Here is a 26,264-nt window from a genome sequence, read left to right on the forward strand (position 1 = left end):
AAGACAGCAGCTTGGGTAACTGTTGAAGTTGAATCAGCATTCGCCGCGAAACGCCAACTAATCACTCGCGGGCACTTCCGGCGGCCGGGACAAAGGGTTTGAAGTCTCAGGAACCGCACTTCCGGATAATTAAAGCTGCGCATTAGACGCCTGCGTCCTGCGCCACACCAAGGGACTCCGGTGCCGCGACTGCGCATGCTCCCTGCAGTCGCGAGGAGGGGCGGGACAGTGAATGGGGAGGGCCGGGACCCTGACTTGTCTCGCGGTTACTGGGCGAGCGTGAGCGCGCGAGGCTTGGGGGCGGTGCGGGGCGGAGCCTAGTCTGAGTGGGCGCTGTAGGTTTCAGTGGAGCGTCACTGTGCTCGCGCGGCTGAGGTCGTCTCAGGTGAGGTGGTCGCCCCGGAAGTGGCTGTGGCTGTGGCCCCTGGGTGTTGTAAGGAGCCTGCGGCAGAGTTGTTGTTAAGGGGGTCGGCATCACCCCTCTTCCTCCACCTTCCCTGCAGCAGCCATGGCGAAAGGCAGAGTCTCTGAACGATCGCAGACGGGGGCACTCCGCACGACCCCTGTGGGGGACAGGGCAGCGGGGACGCGGGGTGTCACGGCGCAGAGCAGCGGAGACCACCTGAAGGGTGAGTAGAACCGGAACCAGAGCTGGGGCTGGCCCAGAGGCGGGAGTGTGCTGGAGGGGCTTCGGGGTGGAAAAGACCTCAGTTGGCCCCGGGGATTTGCGAGGGGAAGGGGCCCTGCTGGCACCCAGGGGCGCGGGAGCAGAGAGGGTGGGGGACCTGGGCTTGAGCTGCTGCCCATCACAAGGCCGGACACCTAAGGAGGTGCGTCGTAAATGCTGTTGTAGTTGAATTCAATAAAAGAACTAATGACACTGGCTTGTTTGAAGCTCAGGGAGGATGTAAGGTTGACAATATTGAAGCTAGACAGAACTGGAAGGAACTTCAGCACTCCTGCTTTATTTTTACCGCTGAGGAAACTGAGGCCCAGGGTGGATATGGAACTTGCATAAAGTCACAAAGCCAGATTAGTCAAGTAGTAGTTAAGAGCAAGGATTTAACTATGTACCGGTGCCACTTCCAAGTGGCAGGAACACTTGGGTGTGAGTCCCTGCTGTACCATTTATGACTTTGGACTTGTTATCTTTCAAAACTCAGCGTCTGAACTGTACGGTGGGGATGACAAAGATGCTAGTAATAATAGTATCTGCTTAGCTTAACATGTGCATTATACAAAATAATTGATGTAAAGCATTTATTGTAATGGCTTATATGAAGTGGAGGCTAAATAAATATTAGCCATTACTATCGTAACTGAGATCTCTCATTCTCAAGCTTTTTTGCATTACACCATTCTGCCATTTTTCAGGACTTTAAATATTATTTTAAAAGAAAGTAAAAAAAAAAAAAGGGGGGCACCTGGGTGGCTCAGTCGGTTAAGCATCTGCCTTCGGCTCAGGTCATGATCCCAGGGTCCTGGGATCGAGCCCCACTTCGGGCTCCTTGCTCAGCGGGGAGCCTGCTTCTCCTCCCCCTGCCTGCCTCTCTGCCTACTTGTGCTTTCTCTCTCTGTCAAATAAATAAATAAAATCTTAAATAAATAAATAAATAAATAAATAAAAGAAAGTATACCTGGAAACTAAATACTTTTATTACATCTTAGCATAGAGTTTTTCATTGCTTTTCAACAGTGGAAATGATTAAACTTTTAAAATGCTTTTTAAAAAGCCCATAAACTTGAAGAGATCCTAACAAATGTCCATTAAGTTGTCTTCAGCTTACACTGATGTGTTCCACCACTAGTGATGGCTAAGGAGAGGGTCTTTTAAGATTGTCTAGCAACATTATAAGTATAGTCAACAATAAAGTATTACACACTTAAAAGCATGTATTTATATATATGAAGATCGTATGTTTAAAATTCAGCTGAAATTTAAAATAGAATAAATTTTTTAAAAAGAGTGTCCTGCAGAAAATGGTATTTTATTTTCAAATAATTTAAAATGTCTCCAGTCTAATTTGGCTTTTTAAGCTTTATAGTATTTGGGTATTTCTCCATCTTATAGACAGTAGGGCCAAAAAGCTTTGCGCAGTGGCGGTATCCTAGCCAATGAGGTTTATCTGAGGCGCGATTATTGCTAATTGAAAACTTTTCCCAGTAGGGCCAAATAACTCAAAAACTCAGAAATGAATTGTCTAAGTATAAATCCACTCTAAATTAAAGGAACATTGTTTTGAAGATGCTGCTATGGAGAGTGACAATAATCCAAGGGTTTTCAGAAAAAGTATTTTCCAGGGATGCCTGGGTGGCTCAGTCGTTAAGTGTCTGCCTTCAGCTCAGTCATGATCCCAGGGTCCTGGGACCGAGCCCCGCATCGGGCTCCCTGCTCGGTGGGAAGTCTGCTTCTCCCTCCCCAACTTCCCCTGCTTGTGTTCCCTCTCTTGCTGTGTGTCTCTGTCAAATAAATAAATTAAAAAAAAAAAATCTTAATAAATAAATAAATAAATAAAATCTTTTGGGAAAAAAAAAGTATTTTCCAGATAGGGCATCCCTAAAGATTGTCATTTGGTTTGTGGTAGCATCAATTGTTTATTACTGATTTTTGTTGTTTTAACCTAAAGCTATTCAGAAAATAAAACCTTGACACTTCCAAAGTGCTTTTATAATTGTTTATTTTATTTTATCATTAGGATGACACATTCAGGACAATTTTTTTTTAAAGATTTATTTACTTGAGAGAGAAAGAGAGTGGCAGAGAGGGGCAGAGGGAGAGATAGTCTCAAGTGGACTCCACAGAGAACCTGACATGGGGCTTGATCTCATGACCTGAGATCACGACCTGAGCCGAAACCAAGAGTCTGATGCTTAACCGACTGTGCCATTTTTTTTTTTTTTGAAGAAAATTATTTATTTATGAGAGAGAGAAATAGAGCATGTGGGAGCGGAGGTGGGAGGGCAGAGGGAGAGAGAGAATCCCAAACAGACTCCTTGCTGAGTGTGGAGCCCCACATGAGGCTCAGTCCCAGCACCCTGAGACCATGACCCAAGCTGAAACCAAGAGTCGGATGCTCAACCGACTGAGCCACCCAGTTGCCCCTGTCAAATGACTTCTGTAGACTACAAATCTATAGGAAGATAGAAGGAGATGTGAAGGCATGCCTTCATGGAGCAGTAGGGTTTGGATTGTTAGAAGGTAAGGGGATTCTGGTGGGGGGGGGAAACATTAAGCTGGAAGTTTAATGTCAATAAAGAGATTAATTTGTTGGGAGTGGAGGATTTCTGTTTTTGTAGGAGATAAGGTTGGCCATGGTCAAAATGGTGTTGGTACACAGGGATTTAAGCGCTATGCAGAGGAACTTTTTTGATCCATCTTGTTAATTAGTGATTCCCAGTGTTTTCTTTTTCTTCTTTGCCTCTCTGTTTTTGTCTCTGTCTCTGTCTCTCTCTCTCTTTTTTTTTAAGATTTTATTTATTTGACAGAGAGAGACACAGCGAGAGAGGGAACACAAGCAGGGGGAGTGGGAGAGGGAGAAGCAGGTTTTCCGCCGAGCAGGGAGCCTGATGCGGGGCTTGATCCCAGAACCCTGGGATCATGACCTGAGCCGAAGGCAGACGCTTAATGGCTGAGCCACCCAGGCGCCCCTCTGTCTCTCTTTAATTAGTGTTAGGAATTTATTTTCTGGGCAAAAGATTTTGTAGATCCCTTACGTGATAAGAGTTTGGTTACTGGTATTAATCAGCTGGTGATGTGATGTCATTAGTAACTACTTAGCAGCCAATATTCTGGATTACAATAAACAATTTTTGTTAATTGCAGGTGGTATTTAGCTTGGCATTCAAAAAGATTACAGGTTTTGGAGAAGAGATAAAAATTTAGTAATGGGATGCCTGGGTGGCTCAGTTGGTTAAGCGTCTGCCTTCTGCTCAGGTCATGATCCCAGGGTCCTGGGATCGAGTCCTGCATCGGGCTCCTTGCTCAGCGGAGAGCCTGCTTCTTCTGCCTGCTACCCCCCCTGCTTATGCCCGCGTGTGCTCTCTCTCTCTCTGACAAATAAATAAAATCTTAAAAAAAAAATTTAGTAACTCTTGATTGAGAAATACATAGTAATAGAATGTTCCTATAAATTCCATGACACTTTTTTTTTTTTAAAGATTTTATTTATTTATTTGACAGAGAGAGATACAGAGAGAGAGGGAACACAAACAGGGGGAGTGGGAGAGGGAGAAGCAGGCTTTCCGCAGAGCAGGGAGCCCGATGTGGGACTCGATCCCAGGACCCTGGGATCACGACCTGAGCCGAAGGCAGACGCTTAACGACTGAGCCACCCAGGCGCCCAATTCCATGACACTTTAAATGAATTTGTATTTTTTTAACTGACACACCTACCTAACTTTGACAAATAGTTGTCATTGTGTGTATGTTTGAAGTATTTTACATGCTACATGCAGTGTTTTGTACATTTAGTGGGTCCCTTGCTATGACTGTAGTCTCTCGTCTCACATCTTAGCCTTATAGACTGAGGACCACTGTGAAGACTTGAGCAAGGCAATAACACTGAAAGTCTAATTCTTGAATGATGAGGAATGACAAGAAACAAGACAAGAGGTAGAAGCACTTAAGAGGCTTTTGATCTAATCTATCTGCAAGGGTGCCTGGACCGGGGTATTTATTTTCTTCTCTGTTATTTGTCCTGGCTGATCTATGTATTAGCAAGTCATAGAAGTTTCCCATTTTGATTTAAGAGAACTCTGGGATGCCTTGCTGGCTCAGTCAGGAGAGCATGCGACTCTTGATGATCTTGGGGTCGTGAGTTCGAACCCTACATTGGGCATAGAGATTACTAAAAAAGAAAAACTTTAAAAAAAAGAGAGAACTCGTAGGGCTGTGCTTTTCTTTTCTTTTCTTTTTTTTTTTTTTAAAGATTTTATTTATTTGACAGAGAGAGACACAGCGAGAGAGGGAACACAAGCAGGGGGAGTGGGAGAGGGAGAAGTGGGCTTTCCGCAGAGCGGGGAGCCCGATGCGGGGCTCGATCCCAGGACCCTGGGACTGTGACCTGAGCTGAAGGCAGACGCTTAATGACTGAGCCACCCAGGCGCCCCTGTGCTTTTCAATATATAGAGGTCATCATCCTTGTTAGCAGTGTGAAATCAATTTGTTGGGTAATGATGAGATACTTTTAAAAATGGAAGAGAAAATAGAGTGCTTTGCATGTAGTAAGGCATAAGTGTTCTTTGAATTTTATTTTTTATTTTTATTGATTTTGTGTGTACCAGTTCATGATATAAAGTTGCTTATTGTGGTTGCAGCCAAAAATGTTTGAGAAACATTATCTCAAAGTTGGTTTTACTGCTTTTAGAAGACAATATTGTTCAAACTTGGATAATAAACCCCTCTCAGATGTCTGTTCTTGATCCTGCCTTGCTCATTTGGTTCAATACATATTCTCTGAGCATCTGGTATGAGCAAGGTACTGACTTAGAGGAAGAAGGAAGCTCTTACTGATAACTGAGAACTAAGACTAAAACTGACAACTAGACATCAGTCAAGGTATTCGTACAATTTGTTGATGCCAGTCTCAACCCAAATATTATGTATCAGGATTCTTGTGTTTATCATCAATAGAAAATACAATTGAAACCCTTGCTGAAAGGAAGTTGATTGATTTATATAACTAAAAAATAGATTAAGTGGGATTCACTGGCTTCAGTCTGGAACAGTGGCCCAGTGATATCAGGATCTGATTTCTTTCACATCTTTAATGTCAGCTTTACCTTAAGGTTGATTTCTCTTGAAGGTCCAGGTAAATTAAATGCTTCCTTGATAACTTTGAGAATCTTTTTCCTAGCACTACCAATAGAAGTCTAGATATTCATTCTGATTAGACTGTCTCAGATAATGCTTGTCCTTGAACCTATCACTGTTATCAAATTGGCTCAACCTGATTCATGTTAGACACCTAAAAAAAATGGGAGTAGGAATGAGGCTAAGTTAGTTTTCCCAAAGACATAGATCTCTATGATGGATCACTCATGGTTTTTCTCTTTGTGCTCAGCCATCTTAGTGAAGAAGGTGAACTTGTAGCCCTGATTTTGGGTTTGATTAGATTTAAGAAAAGGGTAAGGATTCCACTCAAAGGTGCTGCTTCAGATGATACACTGTGGAATCCGGGCTGGGCGTGGAAGGAAGAAAAGTGAGGGGCCCAACAGAAGGGAGAAAATGGAGGGAGTAAGCTCAGGAAGAGAATAAAGGTGATCGAGGAATGGCATATTGGGATTTAAAATGTCCAAGGTAGAGCAGTCTCAGGGGATGTGAGAACTTAGTTTATCATTGAAAGTAGGTGGCTAAAGTTGAATAGAAATGAAGGTCTAAGAATTTTGAGGCTGGGTGGATCATCTAAATGGATGATGACTCTTAGGATTAGGAAGAAGTTTACTATAAGCTTGATCTCAGCCTTCAGTGAATGGAGGGGGGTAAGCATGTGAAAGTGGTTAGGTGAGAGTGAGGGTGTGTGGATTGAATGGCAGCACAGTTGTAGGGCATAAGCCTTAGAGAATGAGCCTTTATACAAAATTGGCAATGGTGTTTCTTCTACCTACAAACATGCTTTCTCTCTCTGTGTGGTCTTAATAGTTATTTGTATTTTATAGGTATCTTAGTCATTTGAATTTATACTTGATGATACTACCATTTTTTATTTTTAATAATAAAAAAATTCTTAAGCCCTTGAAATAAAATTTACTTCCAAAAATATTGTAGTAGATTCTTGTGACCATGAAAACTTGTTAGAGTCCCTGTAATGAGATGGGTCTTTTGCTTCTTCATGGTAGGATCAAGTAGGTTTAGAAAACACAGTGTTGAGAACTAGTAGACCTGATCAGCAGTAAGAGTCATTCCTAAGATCTTGCAGATTTAGGAAGATTTTGCTTTTCATGGTTTTTTTTTTTTAAGATTTTATTTGTCAGAGAGAGAGCAAGCACAAGCAGTGGGAGTGGCAGGCAGAGGGAGAAGTGGTCTCCTCGCTCAGCGAGGAGCCTGATGCAGGACTTGATCCCAGGATCATGACCTGAACCAAAGGCAGATGCTTAACCGACTGAGCCACCCAGGCCCACCAGATTTTGCTTTTCAAAAGGGTTTTTTTTTTTTGTAAAAGATTTTATTTATTTGACAGAGAGAGGCACAGCGAAAGAGGGAACACAAGGGGAGCGGGAGAGAGAGAAGCAGGCTTCCCGCGGAGCAGGGAGCCCGATGCGGGGCTCGATCCCAGGACCCTGAGATCATGACCTGAGCCGAAGGCAGACGCTTAACGGCTGAGCCACCCAGGCTCCCCTCAAAAGGTTTTGATATGAAAATAATAGGAGAAATAGGGAGCTACTATAGGGCCATTAAGGTTATGATTTTTCAGAAAGGATAATGCATATTAGGAGTTAGAGAAAAGGTGCTCTTAAGAGGAAGAATTGAAGATACAGGGTGAATGGAGAAGAGACAGTTCTTGGAGCAAAATCTGAAAGGAAATATGTTAGCATTTAATGCAAAGATAAGGGACAAGGGAAGATAATTTGGGGAACAGATCTTGAGGTAGAGATTGGGGAGCTCACTAAAGTGTGGAAGCAGTGTCATTGTTTGAGAATAGTTGAAGATAGAATTAAAGGCTTGAAGAGACTTGAAATAGCCTTTTTAGAGAGTGCTGTGAAAGGATTATTGTTTGCCAGTGGTAAGCAGTAATTGAACATAGAAAAGCATGTGAACTTGTTGGCGAAGAGAACGTTATGTTGACTTTTCTCTAACAGTACCTTTAGCCTGGAGGAGGTTGGGAAGCAGATAATGGGATGATTCAGATTGGGAATTACTATGATGGAAGATTTGAAGGTTACTGAATATATAAAGTACTGTTGTGGGTAGCTCTAAATGCTAAATGACGTACATCTAATGCAACCGGGAGGAGGCACATTATAAATATGCATGCTATACAGTTAGATGTAGAATTATCATTAAACAATATTTTCAACTTTTATCTGTTTAGAACTCTAAATCAATTACATGCTAGTCTCTGGACTTAATAGAATTATACTCAAGAAAAATTGTTGACTCATAATAGCTAATACCCCCTAGTTAGCAGTCACCAGTTAGTGTGAAAGAAAGGAGAACTTCAATATTGAATGTCACTGTGTTTTTTGCATTCTTATCAGTTGTTTTCTATGTTACTATTGAACACAATGCTTGAAAAAGTTTGCCTAATTTGAAATGCAGGAAATAGGTATCAGGTTAAACCTGGCAGTTAATTTTATTCAAATGTCTATATATTTCATCATCCAACTGTAAGACAACAAGTAGCAGTCAGAAAAATGTGTACTCAGGGAACACTCAGGGTGGTTTCCATAGTCCAGTTAAATGTTGCCTGATACCTTTCTTCCCTGTGACCCTTTACTTAGGACTGGTAAGTTAATAATGGGAAGAAAAATATTATAGTTTAATTTTAGAGCTAACACGCTAAATGTCTTATTTAATTTTTTTAAAGATTTTATTTTTAAGTAATCTCTATGCTCAATGTGGGGCTCAAACTCACAACCCTGAGATCAAGAGTTGCACGTTCTACCAACTGAGCCAGCCAGGCGCCCCTAATTTTTAATTTAAGAGAATGATATAACCTATTGAAATCTTTAAAAATGTATTTAGCTACAGTATGGGTTAGAAGGCTGTAAATTCTTCTCATCTCTCAGTCTTCAACCAAATTTCTACCTGCTCTGTGAATCTTGTCTCCATTACTCCAACCTAGTAATCTTGCTTTTCTATATACTCAAAACCCCTTTGTGCCATTCTTTGGGAATGTAGCTAATGTTGGTATCAGCTTCTTAAAAGCAGAGACTGAGCAGAACATTTTGTACATAATAGATGCTCAGCAGGTGGTCCTAAGCAACTCTACATTTGAGTGCATACCTTGCAGAGGAGAAATCCTAAAGAAAAGTACCAAGGAAGGGGTGGGGTCGTGGTGGTGGGGAATCAGCCCTTTATTCTTAGCAGTAATTCTTGTGTCCACAAATATCTTCCGGATGAAAAACGAAAAAGCAGTGGTTTTGAAGAGTTTAAAAGATGCCCATAATATTAAATTATTTGTATCAGTCAGTTTTGTACTCTGGACTTGATTCAAGCAAGGAAGTATGTGAAAAGTGAAGGCTGAGCAAGTTAATTCCAGGTAGATTTAAAATGAACATGCCTTGGGCTCCTGGGTGGCTCGGTTGGTTGGGCATCTGCCTTCGGCTCAGGTCATGATTCTGGAGTCCTGGGATCGAGTCCCGCATCGGGCTCCCTGTTTGGCGGGGAGTCTGCTTCTCCCTCTGACCCTTCCCCCTCTCATGCTCTCTCTCTCCCATTCTCTCTCTCAGATAAATAAATAAATTCTTTAAAAAAAAAAAAATGAACATGCCTTTAAGAAGTAGCAGGCCGCTGGAAAAATTGTACAGACTATATATGTGTTAACATGTTTTTGCTTTGATATCAGCCCATAGAAAACTATGCCCAGGGGCGCCTGGGTGGCTCAGTCATTAAGTGTTAAGCGTCTGCCTTCTGCTCAGGTCATGATCCCAGAGTCCTGGGATCCAGTTCCGCTTCGCTTCTCCCTCTCCCTCTGCTGCTCCCCCTGCTTGTGCTTTCTCTCACTCTCTCTCCTGTTCTCTATCGAATAAATAAATAACATCTTTAAAAAAAAAAAAAAAAGAAAACTATGCCCAAAACCTTAATGTTTATATATTACTCTTACTCCTTTTCTGGTAGATTACTTCTTTATTTAATAAAGTAGGAACATAACATTTTAGCCTTGTGAGAAGTTTGTGTTTCAATAGATTTTGCTATTTAAAACTACATTTTTGGTTGAATTAGTTTTAGTGCACACTGATATTTTTGTGACTTTTGGCTGATTACTCTTTTCTTTTTAGGGTAAGTAGATATGATTTCTTAAATTCTCAAGACATGCATTGAATTAGGTATCATAACCAGGGCAAAGATATGAACAATTAGGCATTTGTTATCATAAGATTCTGCAGAGACCTTTTCATATTTGAAAACCACCTCAGATGTTTAAAGTCTCTGTTTAATTTTCTGTGCTGCAAAAAAGCATATATATAAATATATTAGTGGATTAATGAACTGGAATATTCAGTGGCAGGCATGCCTGGTTTATTACTCCATTGAAGGTATCTTTTATATTACTTTATGATCCTATTCCTTCCTTCCTGCAGTAAATTTCAGAAGTATGAAATGAGCAAGTAAGTTTCTATTTGTGACCTGGTTTTTGAAGAAAAGTCCTCTTTTAGATTCAGATGATAACAAAGTAAAGTAATGTTTAGATTACAGAAAATTGGAAAAGATAAAATTTTTTAAATTTAGTGTTCACAAAATACTAGAACTTAATAAACCTAATATTGTCTTTCAGAAAGTCTGCTTTAATGACCAGGTAAAAATAATTTATATCTAGTATATCAAGCCCTAACCTAAGCAACTTGTATTTCCACAGAAATTATGAGTTGATTATAAATGGATATTAAAGGGCTTTAGAGATATACTTTATGCTATTCGGTTGCTTAGGATTTAATTTTTTTTAATAGATAGTGCAACCTCCTTAGGGCTTCTGTTTACTTACCTATGAGATAGGTAAAGTGGGCCATATTGTTTCCTCTTAAGCTTTAATATACATGCAGATTACCTGGGTATCTTATTAAAATGCAGATTCTGATTTAGTAGTTCTGGGATGTTGGCCTGAGAATCTGCATTTCTAACAAGCTCCCTGGTGATGCTGAATGATGTAACTCACACAGTACACCTTGAGTAGCATGGAGCTAGATGGTTTCTCTTGCTCCATGTTCAACATAGAATTGAGCAAAATCTTACTAATTCAGTTGTAAAATATATAAAACTACCATAATGAGACAAGGGATAAAATGAAGTTTATATTTTAATTAGTTCAGGCTTTTTGGTTGAAAGGAGCAGAAATAAGTTTAAACTAGCTCCAGTAAAAAAGAGAATATAGAAAAAAGAATATAAGAGACAATCTCACTGGCATTCATGAGCAAGAAATGAGATATAGCCAGGCTTCAAGGAAAGTGAGAAAATTAGAAATGAACCAATTTCTCCGGGTTTATGTTTCAATCTCCCCTCTTATATTTTCTGGTACATGTCTTTGGCTTTCCATGTTGTTATCTGTGGCTTTCACTGCTTGACCTTTTAGCCTCAAGACCTACCACCTCTTGACAACAGCATCTCTTTGTTTTAGTTCAAATTTTCAAGAGAAAATTTGGTCAGCCAATAATGAAATGTTTCTACTTGACTTAGGTCTCCAACCTTGGGCAAGTTAGCCTTCTGTGTTTGGGAGGGTAAAGGGTTGGAATCATACTGTAATAGGGCCAATGAGATTAGCCCCTTTGGGGGGAAGGGGAACATGGGAAAGTTTCCCAGAGAAAGAGGGTGTTAGTAGAACAGTCAGTGACACCTGTCTAATACACCTTTATAAATGTGAAGAAGGATTTGTGAAATTAATGAATAAGTACAGGCATTTGATTAGGATACTTCATAAAAGTGTGTATAAAAGTTACATAGACAGTAGTTAGGGGACGGGCATAGTGGTAGATCCATCCATTTAGTTTTCAGAGAACTAAAAATAATTCTTACTATAGCATTCATATATTTTTTTTAATCCCCTGAGTGTTATCAGTAACGGGATAATGGCAAATGTAGGCAATAAAACTTGAGCCACCCACTTCTGCCTTTTCCCCAGTAAGCACTACTAAGGTATCTTAGCCTCCCCACTATTTAACGCTTCCTGGTAGAAACAACCTTGCTCATTCTTCTGCTTGCTGTCTCCTGGATCTCATTCCATACTTTTATCTTGCATGTAATTTTTTAGATAACACTAAGATTATCTTGTGAGGGAATGTAAACAAATTCTGCCATTCTTGGGATCTCAGAGAGCCACCGAAAACATTTGAGACTCAACTATATTCGGAAGCCCTCAGTGTAAAAAAAAAAAAAGCATAACATTCACAGGTTGTATTAGTCAATCTCTGGATCCTTATGACAGTTGAAGTAATTGCCATATTACCTCATTTTTCCTAAGAGGCCATTCTGTCTATGCTGTCAGCTCCCAGTATAGGTAAACAATTTTGAAAGTCAGTGATAATATTTATTCCCCTTTGGCTTATCAACAAATCAATGCTTCAAATTATGGTGTTCTGTTTTTTCATGCTTCTGAAATGGATATATCCCCCCAAAAGTAATAGGCCTGGTTAATAAATGTCAAATAAATAGTAGTTAAAATTTTCTGTTAAAACAGTGTTTTGGACAAAAGTGTGAACAGTTTTTTGGGGGAGGAAAGCCTTTAAGGAAATTATTTGCTGACTTGGAATACTGTCTTTTTAAAATATTTATCTTAATTATAGCCTTTTTTTTTTCCCCTTTCAGAAAAAGCCTGTGCAGAAGCTGGGTCAGCAAGAATGTCACTTCTTATATTGGTGTCCATTTTCTTATCTGCAGCTTTTGTTATGTTTTTGGTATATAAAAATTTTCCTCAGCTTAGTGAGTAAGTATACAGAAAGAAACTGAAAAATGCCTAGACATTTATCAATAAAAATGGATTAAAAGTTAAACTAATCTTAAGCAACAGAACTGTCATGGTGATTGTATATCAGCTCTCGTGGTTTGTAGCAAGTCCATATTGACACTGCTATTTAAACACTCCTTTCCAAATTTGCCTCTTGATTTTATCTACGGGGGTTTCCTAGCACTGCTCCTCTAGTTAAAGCCTCATTTTTCAAATGGCTTTCAAATTTTTTTAAAAAAATAGAACCACATTAAGAAATACGTTTTTATATCATGATCGTGCATGCATGTGCCTGTCCCCTCTCCCCTGCTCACTTGCATACATCTATACATATAAAATTAAGTTAAAGTTTCATGCAACAGGTCTTGTTTTCTGATATTTTCTAAATTATTCTATTTAATTTATTTTTTAATGCCAGTAGTGACGAAGCAAACTTCTTTTAAAATTCATGAAAGATACTGACCTGCGGTTTGAAAACCATTGATGCTCTTCTCTGCCTTCCTCCCCTTTTCCATCCATGTTTTCTCCTTCCTTCTTGTGGTCAGTTTCTGTCTGCTTCTACTCATCCATTTCCATCCCCACCACATCTGTCTCTCCTAGCTCTTTTTCTTTTCCCTGTGTTATGAAAATGATATGGTCTGAATAGGTAGTTTTCACAGTGAAATGGACTTTGTATAAACCTTGTATATCTTATCTACTACATGTCCAGAATTTCTTAGCCAAAACCTTGGGGTGAAATGTGTTTCAGAATTTAGAATTTTTCCATTTTGGAAAGACTACATGGAATAAGTGTTATGTAGTACCTCCAGCAAGATCTGGGGCAGCATCCTGTAATTAAATACATTAATATTTTTGCATAGAAATGGGCATCATAAAAGACTATATGAATAATTATGTAAGTGTGGGTCAACTTTTGCTGACAGAGTATGAAGAACTTTTGGTTTTCAGAGGTTTTTGAATTTTAGGGAAGAGATTATGGACCTGAAACATACTTTAAGAAGGCAAAATATCCCAGGGCTGTTTATTTTTTTTTATTATTTTTATTTTTTTCCCAGGGCTGTTTAAACAGTAATACCACCCTTGTGTAATCATAGATTACGCGAAGGACTACTAAAATGTAGTTAGATTTTCAACACAGGGCCAGACTGGTGTGGTAATGGGTAACTGTGAAATGTGATTTCAAGGTGTTCGGAAGTTCCTGTTTTCCTCTTAACTTCCTTTTATTAACAATTCCTTATGCTTGAAATTTTATAGTTAAACTTATTTTTATTTTAGTACTTTGATTTCTTACATCAGTGTAAATGCCTTTGGGAGGCTAACATGTTCTATTGATAGGTTAATATTAGTATGATTGAATTTTAGATCCTTTCTGGTTTTGATCAAGGAGGAGGAAGTAAAGAACTGACTGAAAGAGGGCAAGAGTATAGAGTATAGATTGAGATTGTCTTTGCTCTCAGTCTGCTTTAAGAATGATAACATGACTTGTATATAAGTATGCTATTATAAACCTGTTATGTTCTGCTTATTTCTGTGTGTGTGCGGGTGCATACATATGTGCACACCCCTATAATGAGTTTTTTAGTTTTTAAATTTAAAAATGAGAAAACACATTTTAGTTTACCTGCTATCTTTATAGAACATAGGCAGCAGTCTGTCATTGTTCTGCAAGATCAGTTGAATTTTATCAGGTAAACAAATGGGCACAATATACATTAAACACAGAGGTAAATTATCTGAGGCTGTTATAAGCAAGAAATCATTCAGTTCCAAATATAAAGTAAAATTAATAGAAAAGGAAAAATGTTTCTGTTTTTATCTTAACTTTGAGCTGGGATATTCCAGAAAAGATGTGAACTGTAAATCACCAAAAATTTTACTTAATTTTAGTTTTAATTAATTATTGACCTTAGGTTATCATGAGGATTACCCAAAATGATGTTAAATATGTTTTAAATATGCTAATATCAGTAGTTCACTTCTTAATTCAAAATTTATACCAGTGTTGGAGCAAATGCTTTTAACCTAATTTAGTTTGGGTCATCCTGAACTTTCATATATAGATTGTAGGTCTCATGAAATCATAATAAAGCATTAAAAACAAATAATTTATAGACTTTTGAACTTAAAACTTACAAATTTATGGTTAATATTCAAGCATCAAATCATTTTGGATAAAACTTCATGTTTTGAACTTTGATTTTGATATTAATTATCTTGGCAAATTTCTGCTTTAAAATTTTTCACTTTAATTTTATTTCTTTAGAGAAGAAAGAGTGAATATGAAGGTTCCCAGAGATATGGATGATGCCAAGGCTCTAGGAAAAGTTTTATCCAAATATAAGGACACCTTTTATGTACAAGTACTTGTAGCTTATTTTGCTACATATATTTTGTATCCTTTTAACTGAAAAAAAAAAGTTTTCTAGTTTTATTCAAGAAAGAAGTTTTAAAAGTACTGTTTAGTTATGCATAACTTTTTTCTTTTAAAAATTGTTAATGCAGTGTAATATTTAATAAAATATAGAAAAATTAAAATGGGAAGCATTCTCACCTTAAACCTATCTCAACTCAGTTATTATTTCTGAATATTTATTACCAGTTCTTTTGTATTCTGCTTATTTCACTTATAAACATTTTCCTTTCCTCTGTATTATTCAAGATAATTATTTTATCTCTTTAATTTATGATTGTATTAGTTAATTGATTAATTTAGTTTAGTTATTTTGAATTAATAGTCACCACAGCATAATTTAAAAAAATGTTCCCTTAGGTTTGAAGATATAATTTGTATTTAATTTTTTACTTTTCTACTTGTCATGTTATGAATCTTCTTGTTCATGATTTTTTTCTTCCATTTAATGATTTCTTGTAAAAAGATCTTAAGAGGATAATTAGTCAATTAAAAGGATATGAATTTTTAAAATAATTATTGGTATGTATTTGTTTTATAGAAATATATGTTGTATTAACTAGTCAGGAAAATAGCTTTAGCTTTATTCTTCCTGCATATTTTCAAACGGCTTATGCTACTGGTGATTAATCTTCTAATTTATGGGCTTAAACTTTAATCCGATTTTTTGTATTTTTTATTTTAATCCAGCTTATTTTCAAATCTTCTCAGTTAATGAAAGACATTTTCGGGGTGACTGGGTGGCTCAGTCGGTTAAGTGTCTGCCTTCAGCTCAGGTCATGATCCCAGGGTTCTGGGATCGAGCCCCATGTTGGGCTCCTGGCTCAGCGGAGAGCTGCTTCTCCCTCTCCCTCTGCCACTCCCCCTGCTTGTGCCCTCCCCCGGTCAAATAAATAAAATCTTAAAAAAAAATTATCTCTTGATTTTGTAAAGGTAATCATTATCCCTTTTAAACCACCATTTTTATTTTTATTAAAGATTATTTATTTGAGAGAGCGCTCATGGGGGGGGGAGCAGAGGGAGAGAGGTAGAGAATCTCTTAAGCAGACTCCCTGCTGAGTGCAGAGCCAGGTGCAGGGCTTGATCTCATGACCCTGAGATCATGACCTGAGCTGAAATCCAATCAAAGGCTTAACTGAGCTACCCAGGCATCGCCCCAACCAGCATTTATTTATTTATTTATTTATTTTTAAGATTTTATTTATTTATTTGACAGAGAGAAAGAGAAAGAGCACAAGTAGGCAGAGAGGCAGGTAGAGGGAGAGGGAGAAGCAGGCTCCCCGCCGAGCAGGGAGCCCGATGCGGGGCTCGATCCCAGGACCCTGGGATCACAACCTGAGCCGAAGGCAGACGCTTAACCGACTGAGCCACCAGGTGCCCCAACCAGCATTTATTTTTAAAAGTTAAATTAGTTACTTTGTGAATTCTCTCAAACTATTTTTTTTTTTCTTTTTTCTCTCAAACTATTTCTATTTTGGCTTCCTCTTTTATTTCCTGAATTGCTTTTGGTTATTGGACTTCTCAATTAAAACTTTTTCTCCTAAAATTCAGTAGCATTTTCTTTTCTTGGATTTATATTAGATTAGATGCTATATACTTTAACATATATATATGTTTCTATATTTGCCTCCTTATACAAATGTTTTGAGTATATACTTAAGCATGCTGGACCAGTTATTCCCAGCATAAGCAATTTGTTACAGGTACATTTACAAAATCTTTTGCTGACGATATAAACATTACTCCTTTATCCATCTAGTGAGAATACATTTTTATTTAGGTAGTGTGCTGTATGTAGGAACTTTGTCATTTACTTATTGTGAGAAAAAATCCAATTAGGGAAAATTTAGAGAATGAATCATTATTATGCACTTATCTTTCAACAAGTTATTTGGCAGCTATTTGTAAAGTAATTTAATAATATATAAACTTTTAAGAAATCCATAACTGCTGCCTTTTCCTACTAATTCTATTTTAGAACCATAGTGTTAGACTTAAAGTTATTTTGCCTTTATACGCTGTAACCATGAATTAAAATATTTTCCCCAGGTAAGATAAAAACTTTGTTCATTTTTTTCATTTGACTTTTATAAGGTTTTTGGGAACAAGGCATATAGTTTCTGTTTACTTTGGAAAGTCATTTTGTTTTGCCCTATTTTGCCTCTCAGCTTTTGAGTTATTAATTATATGCTAAGTAGAAATCTAGTGTTTTTGAGCGTTGAAAAGGAGAACAACTACTAGAGCAATGGGGAATTATGGGTAGAGACGTGGCACAGTTTCATTCTAGTTGGAGTAAGTCTAGAGCAGAGCTTGTAAGCACAGGGCATGGTTAAGAAGTGATCGGGCATCCAGTTTAGTTGGAGTTTAGGGTATGAGAAGGGGAGGATAGAGAAATAAGTTTAGGAGGATAGGCTAGACATTGCACTCTGTAGAGGACTTTGAGTACCAGACCAAGGAATTTAGAATATTCATTTGGTATTGGGTAGTCATTGAGGACTTTAAGTAACTTAAAAAGTTTCTTTTATTATGGAAAATTTTAAATGTACACAAAAGTAGAGAAAATCATAATGAACTCCTGTGTACCCATCATGCAGCTTCAACAGTTACCAATATTATGCCAGTTTTGTTCTTGTTGGTTACCTTTCTTTGGCTTTGTATTTTTGGCCTTTTGAAAAAAAGAGAATAGGTAGAGGACCATATTTAGGTTGGGAAAGGAAGAAAATATTTGCTTTTATTTAGGACATGCAGAATTTTAAATATTCAGTTAGAAGGATCCATACCCAATGTTAGTCCATAGGGGACTGGTTGAATAAACCATGGTAAATCTAAACAGTAGAGTGGACTCTGTAGCTATTAAAAGAATGAGAAAGGTCTCTCTATGCCATTAAGGCATTATTACCCCCAGGCTATATCCTTAAATGAAAAGAGCAAAGAGCAGAATAGTAAGTTTGTATGCTGTGTTTTATCTATATGAGTACACACATACACATGCAGATATTTTGTTATTTTTTTTTTAAAGAAAGGGTATCTTTTTTTTTTTTTTAAAGATTTTATTTATTTATTGACAGACAGAGCGAGCGAGAAAGAAGAGTACAAGCAGGGGGAGCTGCAGGCAGAGGGAGAGGGAGAAGCAGGCTCCCCACTGAGCAAGGAGCCCGATGTGGGGCTCTATTCCAGGACCCTGGGATCACGATATGTTAAGCTGAGCCGAAGGCAGGCGCTTAACCGACTGAGCCACCCAGGCACCCCGAGAAAGAGTATCTTTAAAAGCCAATAACACTGTTTACTAATGGGGAGAGAATGTGATACAGGGATGGAGGTGAAATTTCTCTAGATGTACTTCATTGCGTAGATTTGACTTTAGAACCAGGTAAATATTCTACATAATTTTGAAACCAATTAAATCAGAATGAAAAAAGAAACAGGAAAAAAATCATTATTTTTGGCTAGGAGGAAGTGTCAGTAGAGTGGTGCATAGGTAAGTCAGGTTGCAAGGGGACAAGGAAAAAATCTTCTGTGAGGAAGTGAAGATGAGATGCAGTAGCTGGATATAATACCTTGGTCAAGGAAAGCCTAGGTTTTCTTGAGATCATAGGCATCTGAGCAGTTTCCTACAGAAGGGATCCTGTAGAAGAGCAAGAAGCTGAAGATAAAAGAAGCCAGGAAGAAGACAGAGGAGATTGAGATGAAAACATGATTAAAGTGGGAACTAGATGAAAAGAAGAGTGGGAGAATGAGTGAAGATAGAAATTTTAAAGAAAGGTAGATGTTGAGGGAATTCGCCTAGTCTGACTGACTTGTAAGTTAATCGTGTTAGGGGTTTTAAAAAGGTGCCGGGGTGGGCGGGGCTCCACACCAAAACTGGGAACAAGAGGGAAGTAGTAAACAACATAATTCTGTTTTAAAAATAAGATTTGTGATTTTTACTATATTTTGTAACCCCTATCCTTTTTTAAATCAATAGTGAATTGAAGTAGATGTTTATAAGTTAAATTAGAACAAGTAATTATTAAACCCTATATGTACCTAGATTTCCATGGAAATCATGTTTCCTGAACACATTTAGGAGTAAATGGAATGCATTAGAGAAGCATATTTATAAGATTACTGGAGACCTTCTTTGTTCTATTTTTTTTTTCTTTTGTTCTTTTCTTTTGCCAAAGTGCCCAGTTCTTTATCTGGTACATGTCGGATATTTGTCTTGGTTTTTCTTTTAGTAACACACTCTTATTAGCATTGTATTTATGATAGTGCTAGCAAATGGTCAGTTTAGAGTTAAAGGCATTATAACTGAGTTGTAGGTTTTTTAAACTTTTAGATATAATTTTACTTTATTAATACTGAGATATGGATATAATCTTATTAATATAACTTCTATATTGATGCTTTTTTCCCTGAAATGTTTGGTTTGTCTTTTAAAAATTCCATTTTATTATGTTTTAATCCTTAACTTAGAAGTTAACAGCTTGCAAACATTTGCTATCCCGGGCTCTATATTTCTCAGTATACTCTCAGGGTTTCTTTATCCCTTTCCACTAGCCTTATTTCTTGTTTGTTTGGTAAGTATATAAAATGAATTTGGGAGACTAGAAAAAAAGTAGCTTTTGATAGAATGATGAGGGAGAAGGATGGCATCTAGTCCCACCAGTCTATGTAAGCATAAACTCCTTAGTTTTAAGAGGTGATTAATTAAAGTAATATCTTTTAAGTCCTCCCATAAGCAGATGTTATAGTTTGTTTTTTTCCTAGAACAGGGGCATCACAGACTTAATTGCATTTATAGGCTCTTTTTAGCCTTTCCTTCCTATTGTGTTTTGTAATTCAAATAGTCCAGGAGTGTCGGTGGGCACAATGAGTTAAGTCCAGGGCTGGGGGTGGTATTTTCAAGCATAGCAATTGAAAAAAGAATTGGCTCTTTAAGTTTTATTCTTAGGCTAGATGGTATCCTTAACTATTTGGATATAGTCACTAAGTTTAATCACAAGTGCCAATTAGTTTCAGACGGTCTCATTTTAGTCCTAATTTGGTCTGAGAAAGGACTAGATCAAATGGGTTCTTGTTCTCTGCACAAGAGAGGTCATGCAGAGTATCGTCCCTTAACCCCAAAAGAAATATACTAGTTGAGCTTTTCCTTAAGTGACTATATCCATGTGACTAAGATGGAAAAGTACACAATGCTTATGGCTTCTTGTTGTTTCCTAGTGTTCTGGACTCGGGGCCTCATTCTGCTATATGCTCTCCTATTTAGTTGGGAGGCCAGTTGTATACAAATACCTAACAGAGAAAGCAGTAAAATGGTCACAACAGGTAAACATGTATTTTTAAGTTATTTAACATAATTCTTTGGCTAATTGGGAGGTCAGTGTATCAATGTATAGTCCCTATATGAGTTAACCCAGACTCAGAGCTTTAATAAAAATGATCTTTCGACCTAAGTAAATTAAAGTGGTGGGCAAATAATGAATGTTAATCATTTCAAATATTAAGTTTCTGTACTGTAACAGTAGTTTTAGTTCTTCATTCCTAGTAAGTTCAGTAAGAGCGGAGAAGTCAACGTGTCTGTGAAAGCATTCACATATGTGGACACCCTACCTGTTTTGTGTTGATGCAGCCCAGTCTAGTGGGTCCCTGAAAAACTTACATCAGCCAACTCCTTGAATGCATTTCATCAGTAGAAATGACTGTTCCCTTCAGTCAGGATCTCTACAAAGACAAGCAATGATAAACATAAGCACCACTACACGGAAAGGTCTAATACGGTGTTGCTAAGAAAATCTTATTTTTATAAAGAATTAGAAGAAACAACCTGTTAATTAAATCCCACAGGAATTGTAGAAATCATTCTGCCTTACCCTTACCCTTTTGCTTTACAGACTAGGAAATGAGAAATTAAGCATTTCACTGCAAATCACCATCATTATTTGTAAAGCAAAATCTAGAAGTATAACCTATAATCAGTGCTTTTATTTAACTGGCTAAATATCTCCATATACTTGTTCAAAATCTCATTTATCTAATGAATGAGTCACTCGTGTAGTGTATATCATAATAACAGAAAAATAAAGATTAAATTGGAGGCTAGGTTTAGTGATGTGCTATACTAGCCCTTTACATTGTAGGAAGTTAAAGGCATTAAAATATTAGTCACCTGATGTGTATCTTGTATATAGTTTTAAGTTTCATTTTGCTCTTTGCGGTGTAAAGTGTCATTGTTGAGCCGTATTAGCTAGGCAGATGTAGAACCATCTTCAGTAGTGTAACATTAAGCTGTAAGTACAATTAAAAAAAAAACTCATCTCATTTAGCTCTGGTAAAGAGCATGTGATAAGTAGTTCATTGTCATTTTCAAGCTCCTTTTTTGATCATTTCTGTTGGATAGATTCTGAACTATCAGGGAATGAGAATTTGAAATAAATATTTTATATTAAGCAACTTATTTTCAGTATTGGCCTTATCTTGATCCTAACTGGTTTCTTTCTTATGACAGGTTGAGCGTCATAGAGAACATCTCATTAACTACATTATATTTTTGAGAATAACACCATTTCTGCCTAATTGGTTTATTAATATTACATCCCCTGTGATAAACGTGCCATTGAAAGTTTTTTTTATTGGCACTTTTCTAGGTAAGTTCACTCTGTGTTAGGACTCGTTGTACATACCTAACAGTGTCCGGCTGGGCTGGGTTTCGTGTTCTTTGCACACGTGCCAGCACCATATATAACTCTTGGGCACAGAGCCTGGCATACGTAAATAGATACTCAGAAATGTTTGTTGGATTGTGTTGATTTAAGTATTTTTGTGTTACTTCTGTTAAAGAAGTGTACTTTCTATTGGATATATTTGTAATCATACAGTTTTGAGCAAGACTTTATTTAACTCCATTCTCTCCCTTGGTGGGGAGAAAAGAAAATCAAGGTGCCCTTTTTGAATAATTTACTCCCTTGTCTTTTAATCACATATTGAAATATTGAACTTTAATGTTCAGTAGAAAGTTGATCCTATTTTTATTGACATCAGTATTTATTATGGGCATTACCAAAAGTATGGGGGAAGCAAGGATTAATAAAATGTTCTTGCTTTCAAGTAGCTGGCACTTAATTTTAAAATTAATTAGTGGACACAAAGATTCATTTATACATTTTGTGAATTCTGATGGTTCTTTAGTAGAGTATTCTGCTTTTCTTTCTAATTTAATTTGAATTGTTTAGATACCAATGAAATGAACAGATTTCTCTTGTACTGAGTGTCAAAGTTTAAGTTAGTATTTATAGATCTTGAGAAGAATAATCAAAATCAATATTTTGTTGCTACTTTAAAAAAATTCGTTGACAAACTTAAAAATCTTAGCAGGGATAATTTTGGATTTTGTATAATAGTGTTGCATTCATGGAATCAGAAGAGAGGATTTTTATCCCTATCCCCTTATTTTACAGGTGGAATACCTAGAGATTTAGTTAACTTCAACTTGGTCTAGAGTAATTTTTCCAGTTTGTTCTGGTTTTTAACAAAATGTAGTTCCACTTATGCTGTTGTATAAACTGCTCTTATATTTTGAGTATCTTTCTATTTCTGAGTATCTCCTACCACTTCATTTTTAAATATATTCTGTCAAGGATGAAGGACAATCTACTCAATCTTATTTTTGAACATTTAGATTATTTCCAGAGTTTTGTTATTTATAATGCATTGATGAACATCCTTGAGACTAGATCTTTGCTTATATGCATTAGTATTTCCTAAAGTTGAAATTGCTGGGTCAAAGCTGTTGATAAATGTTGTAAATTATTTTCTGGAAATTCTTCTTGCGTTTTTTTTTTTTTTTTTTAAGATTTTATTTATTTATTTGAGAGAGAGAGAATGAGAGACAGAGAGCATGAGAGGGAGGAGGGTCAGAGGGAGAAGCAGACTCCCTGCCGAGCAGGGAGCCCAATGCGGGACTCGATCCCGGGACTCCAGGATCATGACCTGAGCCGAAGGCAGTCGCTTAACCAACTGAGCCACCCAGGCGCCCTCTTCTTGCGTTTTTAAATTCATTATCCTTCAGAGGTAGTTATGAAAGATTTAATTCTTTATATGGAAATAAATGTGAGGGGCTTTAAACTAAATTACGTTTTTTCAAAATGGAGATTAGTATATTCTTACAAGAAATTTTTACACACAGAGAAAATTTTAATTTTTAAAAATTTAAATATGGGGGCACCTGGGTGGCTCAGTCGTTAAGTGTTTGCCTTCAGCTCAGGTCATGCTCCCAGAGTCCTGGGATTGAGCCCCGCATCGGCCTCCCTGCTCTGCGGGAAGCCTGCTTCTCCTTCTCCCACTTCCCCTGCTTGTGTTCCCTCTCTTGCTGTGTCTCTCTCTGTCAAATAAATAAATAAAGTCTTAAAAAAAAATTTAAATATGGATTTATTTGAATCGGTTTAAAATATTACATTATAATAATAATATATATGATATGATATAATAATATCAGTGCTGTTATGAGTTCTGGATAATTTTATGAAGATAAAGTATATTATATTACAAAATCTTATTTTTAAAAATGATTGTTTATGTTTTTATTTTTTTATTTTAGGTGTCGCACCTCCCTCTTTTGTAGCGATTAAAGCAGGAACAACACTGTACCAGCTTACAACAGCAGGGGAAGCTGTTTCCTGGAACTCAGTATTTGTTCTAATGATTTTGGCTCTTCTTTCTATTCTGCCAGCCATCTTCCAAAAGAAACTAAAGCAGAAATTTGAGTGAGAAGTCATCTGGGTTTTAGTTTTCCTATCATCATCATCATCATCATCATTGTCATCTCAGGATTGGCAGGTTTATGTGTTAAAATCATCTCTTCAGTAATTTGAAATGAGTTTGTAAAATAAAATTTCCTATCACACAGTTAAAATAATGCATGTAAGTGGCAAGGGAGAGAAGAAAGTAAAAATGGAAATTGATATACTATGAAAAGTACTGTCAGTAGTTATGATAGACACCTTCTAAATTACTACTCCAGGGTAGCTATAGATAATTAGTAGCAGCATAGTAGGAAATTCTTGATCCAACTAATTCAACTTAATATATTTCATGAACTGGCTATACATACTTACCTTTACTTGATCATTTAATGTTTTTCTCTCTTATCCCTTAATAATAACTAAAATAGGGAAAGCAGTTACAAAATTAGCAAAGATTCTAGATTTTTAAAAACAGTATTACAGTTCTTGCTAATGTTAGTCTTCCTTAAGAGCATAAACTTGAAAACTAAAGCTCAAAAAGAGATTTACATTTTCTTTTTTTAACTTTGAGGTAATTTGTTTAGAAGCTGCATGTTGGTGGATTATTGAATTTGGAAAGGATATCAAGTTCTATCTATTTTCTAAATTTTATTTTTGTTTTTCCTGTTCTAGATTATCATGGGTTAGTCTGAAATTTAAAATTCTGGCCAGTCTATTGTCATCTTTTTTTCTAGCTTTCACAGTATTTGCACTGTGCATATAAAAATGGCGATTATATGATAATTGTATTATATTGGTGTTGATAATTTATATTCAGATAATATTTTGTTACACAGTTCCCTTTACTATCTCAAAAGGGGATCAAAAAAACGAACATTCAGAGTATGCAGTTTTTAGATGATTAATTATATTACTTTATATTTGGAAACTGAAACAGTGGCAGCGCAACACTTAAGTCGTTAAATATAGTTGATTTGTTTCAATAACTGAAAAATTTACCTCATTTATTTATTAGTCTGGTTATTAAAGTATGTATTATGTAATTATCCTTTTTATGCATGATACACTTATAAGAATGCCTTATTTCATTTTTATTGATGGCTTTTTTGTTTGGGACTGCTTTTGATTAATACAGTTACGCAATTTAGTGTTTTTACTTTTTATAATTCAAAGTAAAATTAAATTCTCACATGGTAACTACTATATTTAAATGGTCCTAGAAACACTCAACAGCTTTTTGCTGCTTGCTTAATGGTAATACCCTTGATTTCTTGATTCTAGGATATAGCTGATCTATAAGGTAAAGTACTCTTGTCAGTTTTACCTTCACCCAAGACTGTCATGTTGAAAAGTACTTTAGCTGTGGGAGAAATCCTTGTATGTTTTTATTGTGAGAGGAGTGGTCATTCTCAAAGCCTGTTTCTACTACATAATACTACATACTACATAATATTTTTTCTATCACAGTATTAACAAATGGCTTTATTGTAAATACAAAGAAAATATATTAATTAATATACTATTCTTATGTCACCTGGCCTTTTGTGTGAAATTGTCATTTCTAGCAAGGTTTTTCTTCCTTCCTTATTGACCAGAGATAGAGTGATACAGCTTTTGTTATTTTTACAAATGAACTTAAAACATAAGTCTTTTTGGACAAAGTTCACTAAATATTACTGTATAAAATGTAATTGAGTACATTTTTATCAGACTTTTAAAAATAAAAGTAAGAACTTGGACTCAGGAGAAGCCTATTTACTCCAGTGTGTATATATTGTATTTACTCTATTCTCAGAGTATTATTCCTCTCCTTATCATTGATTCTTTCCCTTTGCTGATGATTCTTTTCTGAGTTTCTTAGAAAACTGAGCTGCCACTTAGGTGGGGTGTATTTTCTTCTCCCAAGAGAATAGCCAGTCTTTTTCAGATTCATCATTATTAACTGTACCCTAAACGCAGTCAGTGACCTATATTCATGGATTTACAGACTTGGCCTGATACCAGATGTAGATTCAAGCTTCAGCCGCATCTTGAAGACCATTACACAGTAATAACCACCAGAGAGCAAGTATGTGTAGTGGAGAGGCGAACACGCTAACTAAGAAGCTGGCACACTGAGACTGTTCGCCTTAGTTAATGGCCTTTCTCTGGAGTTCTATTACTTTGAGTATAATATTTCTAAGATACTTAATAAATGCTAATTAAAGTGTAATAAGAATAAATTGTACTGAAAAAACTTTAATGTAGTACTTGGGATTTATTTCATGGAAGTATTTATGTTTAAAAAAACCCATTTTATTCATTGAATAAAAATATATTCTCCTAAAATTCTGATGCACATTTTCCCCTCTAAGAACAAAGAAAAAAATTTTTAAGAGATTTTATTTATTTATTTGACGGAGAGAGACTAAGTGGGCAGAAGCAGGGGGAGTGGCAGAGGGAGAGGGAGAAGCAGGCTCCTAGCGGAGTAGGGAGCCTGATGTGGGGCTCCATCCCAGGACCCTGGGATCATGACCTGAGCCGCAGGCAGATGCTTAA

At 36.8% G+C, this 26,264-nt stretch overlaps 1 protein-coding gene and 1 pseudogene across 2 annotated transcripts; both read left to right on the forward strand.

Moving 5' to 3' along the window:
• Positions 1-309: 309 nt before the first annotated feature.
• TMEM41B (transmembrane protein 41B) lies at positions 310-25,259 on the forward strand. 2 transcript variants are annotated; one of them, XM_032427195.1, is made up of 8 exons: positions 310-385; positions 507-629; positions 12,458-12,575; positions 14,860-14,988; positions 19,472-19,565; positions 20,209-20,313; positions 21,494-21,632; positions 23,582-25,259. In XM_032427195.1, exons 2-8 carry the CDS (start codon positions 509-511, stop codon positions 23,749-23,751), a joined length of 876 nt encoding a protein of 291 aa, XP_032283086.1. In that variant the 5' UTR covers positions 310-385; positions 507-508; the 3' UTR covers positions 23,752-25,259. The 2 variants fall into 2 exon arrangements, with proteins under 2 accessions (XP_032283086.1, XP_032283085.1); XM_032427194.1 differs by having other exon boundaries at positions 312-385; positions 504-629.
• LOC116646584 lies at positions 2,087-2,245 on the forward strand (annotated as a pseudogene).
• Positions 25,260-26,264: the final 1,005 nt, after the last annotated feature.

This window comes from Phoca vitulina, unplaced genomic scaffold (genome assembly GCF_004348235.1).
Source record: "Phoca vitulina isolate PV1807 unplaced genomic scaffold, GSC_HSeal_1.0 scaffold36, whole genome shotgun sequence".
NCBI classification, from domain to species: Eukaryota; Metazoa; Chordata; class Mammalia; order Carnivora; family Phocidae; genus Phoca; species Phoca vitulina.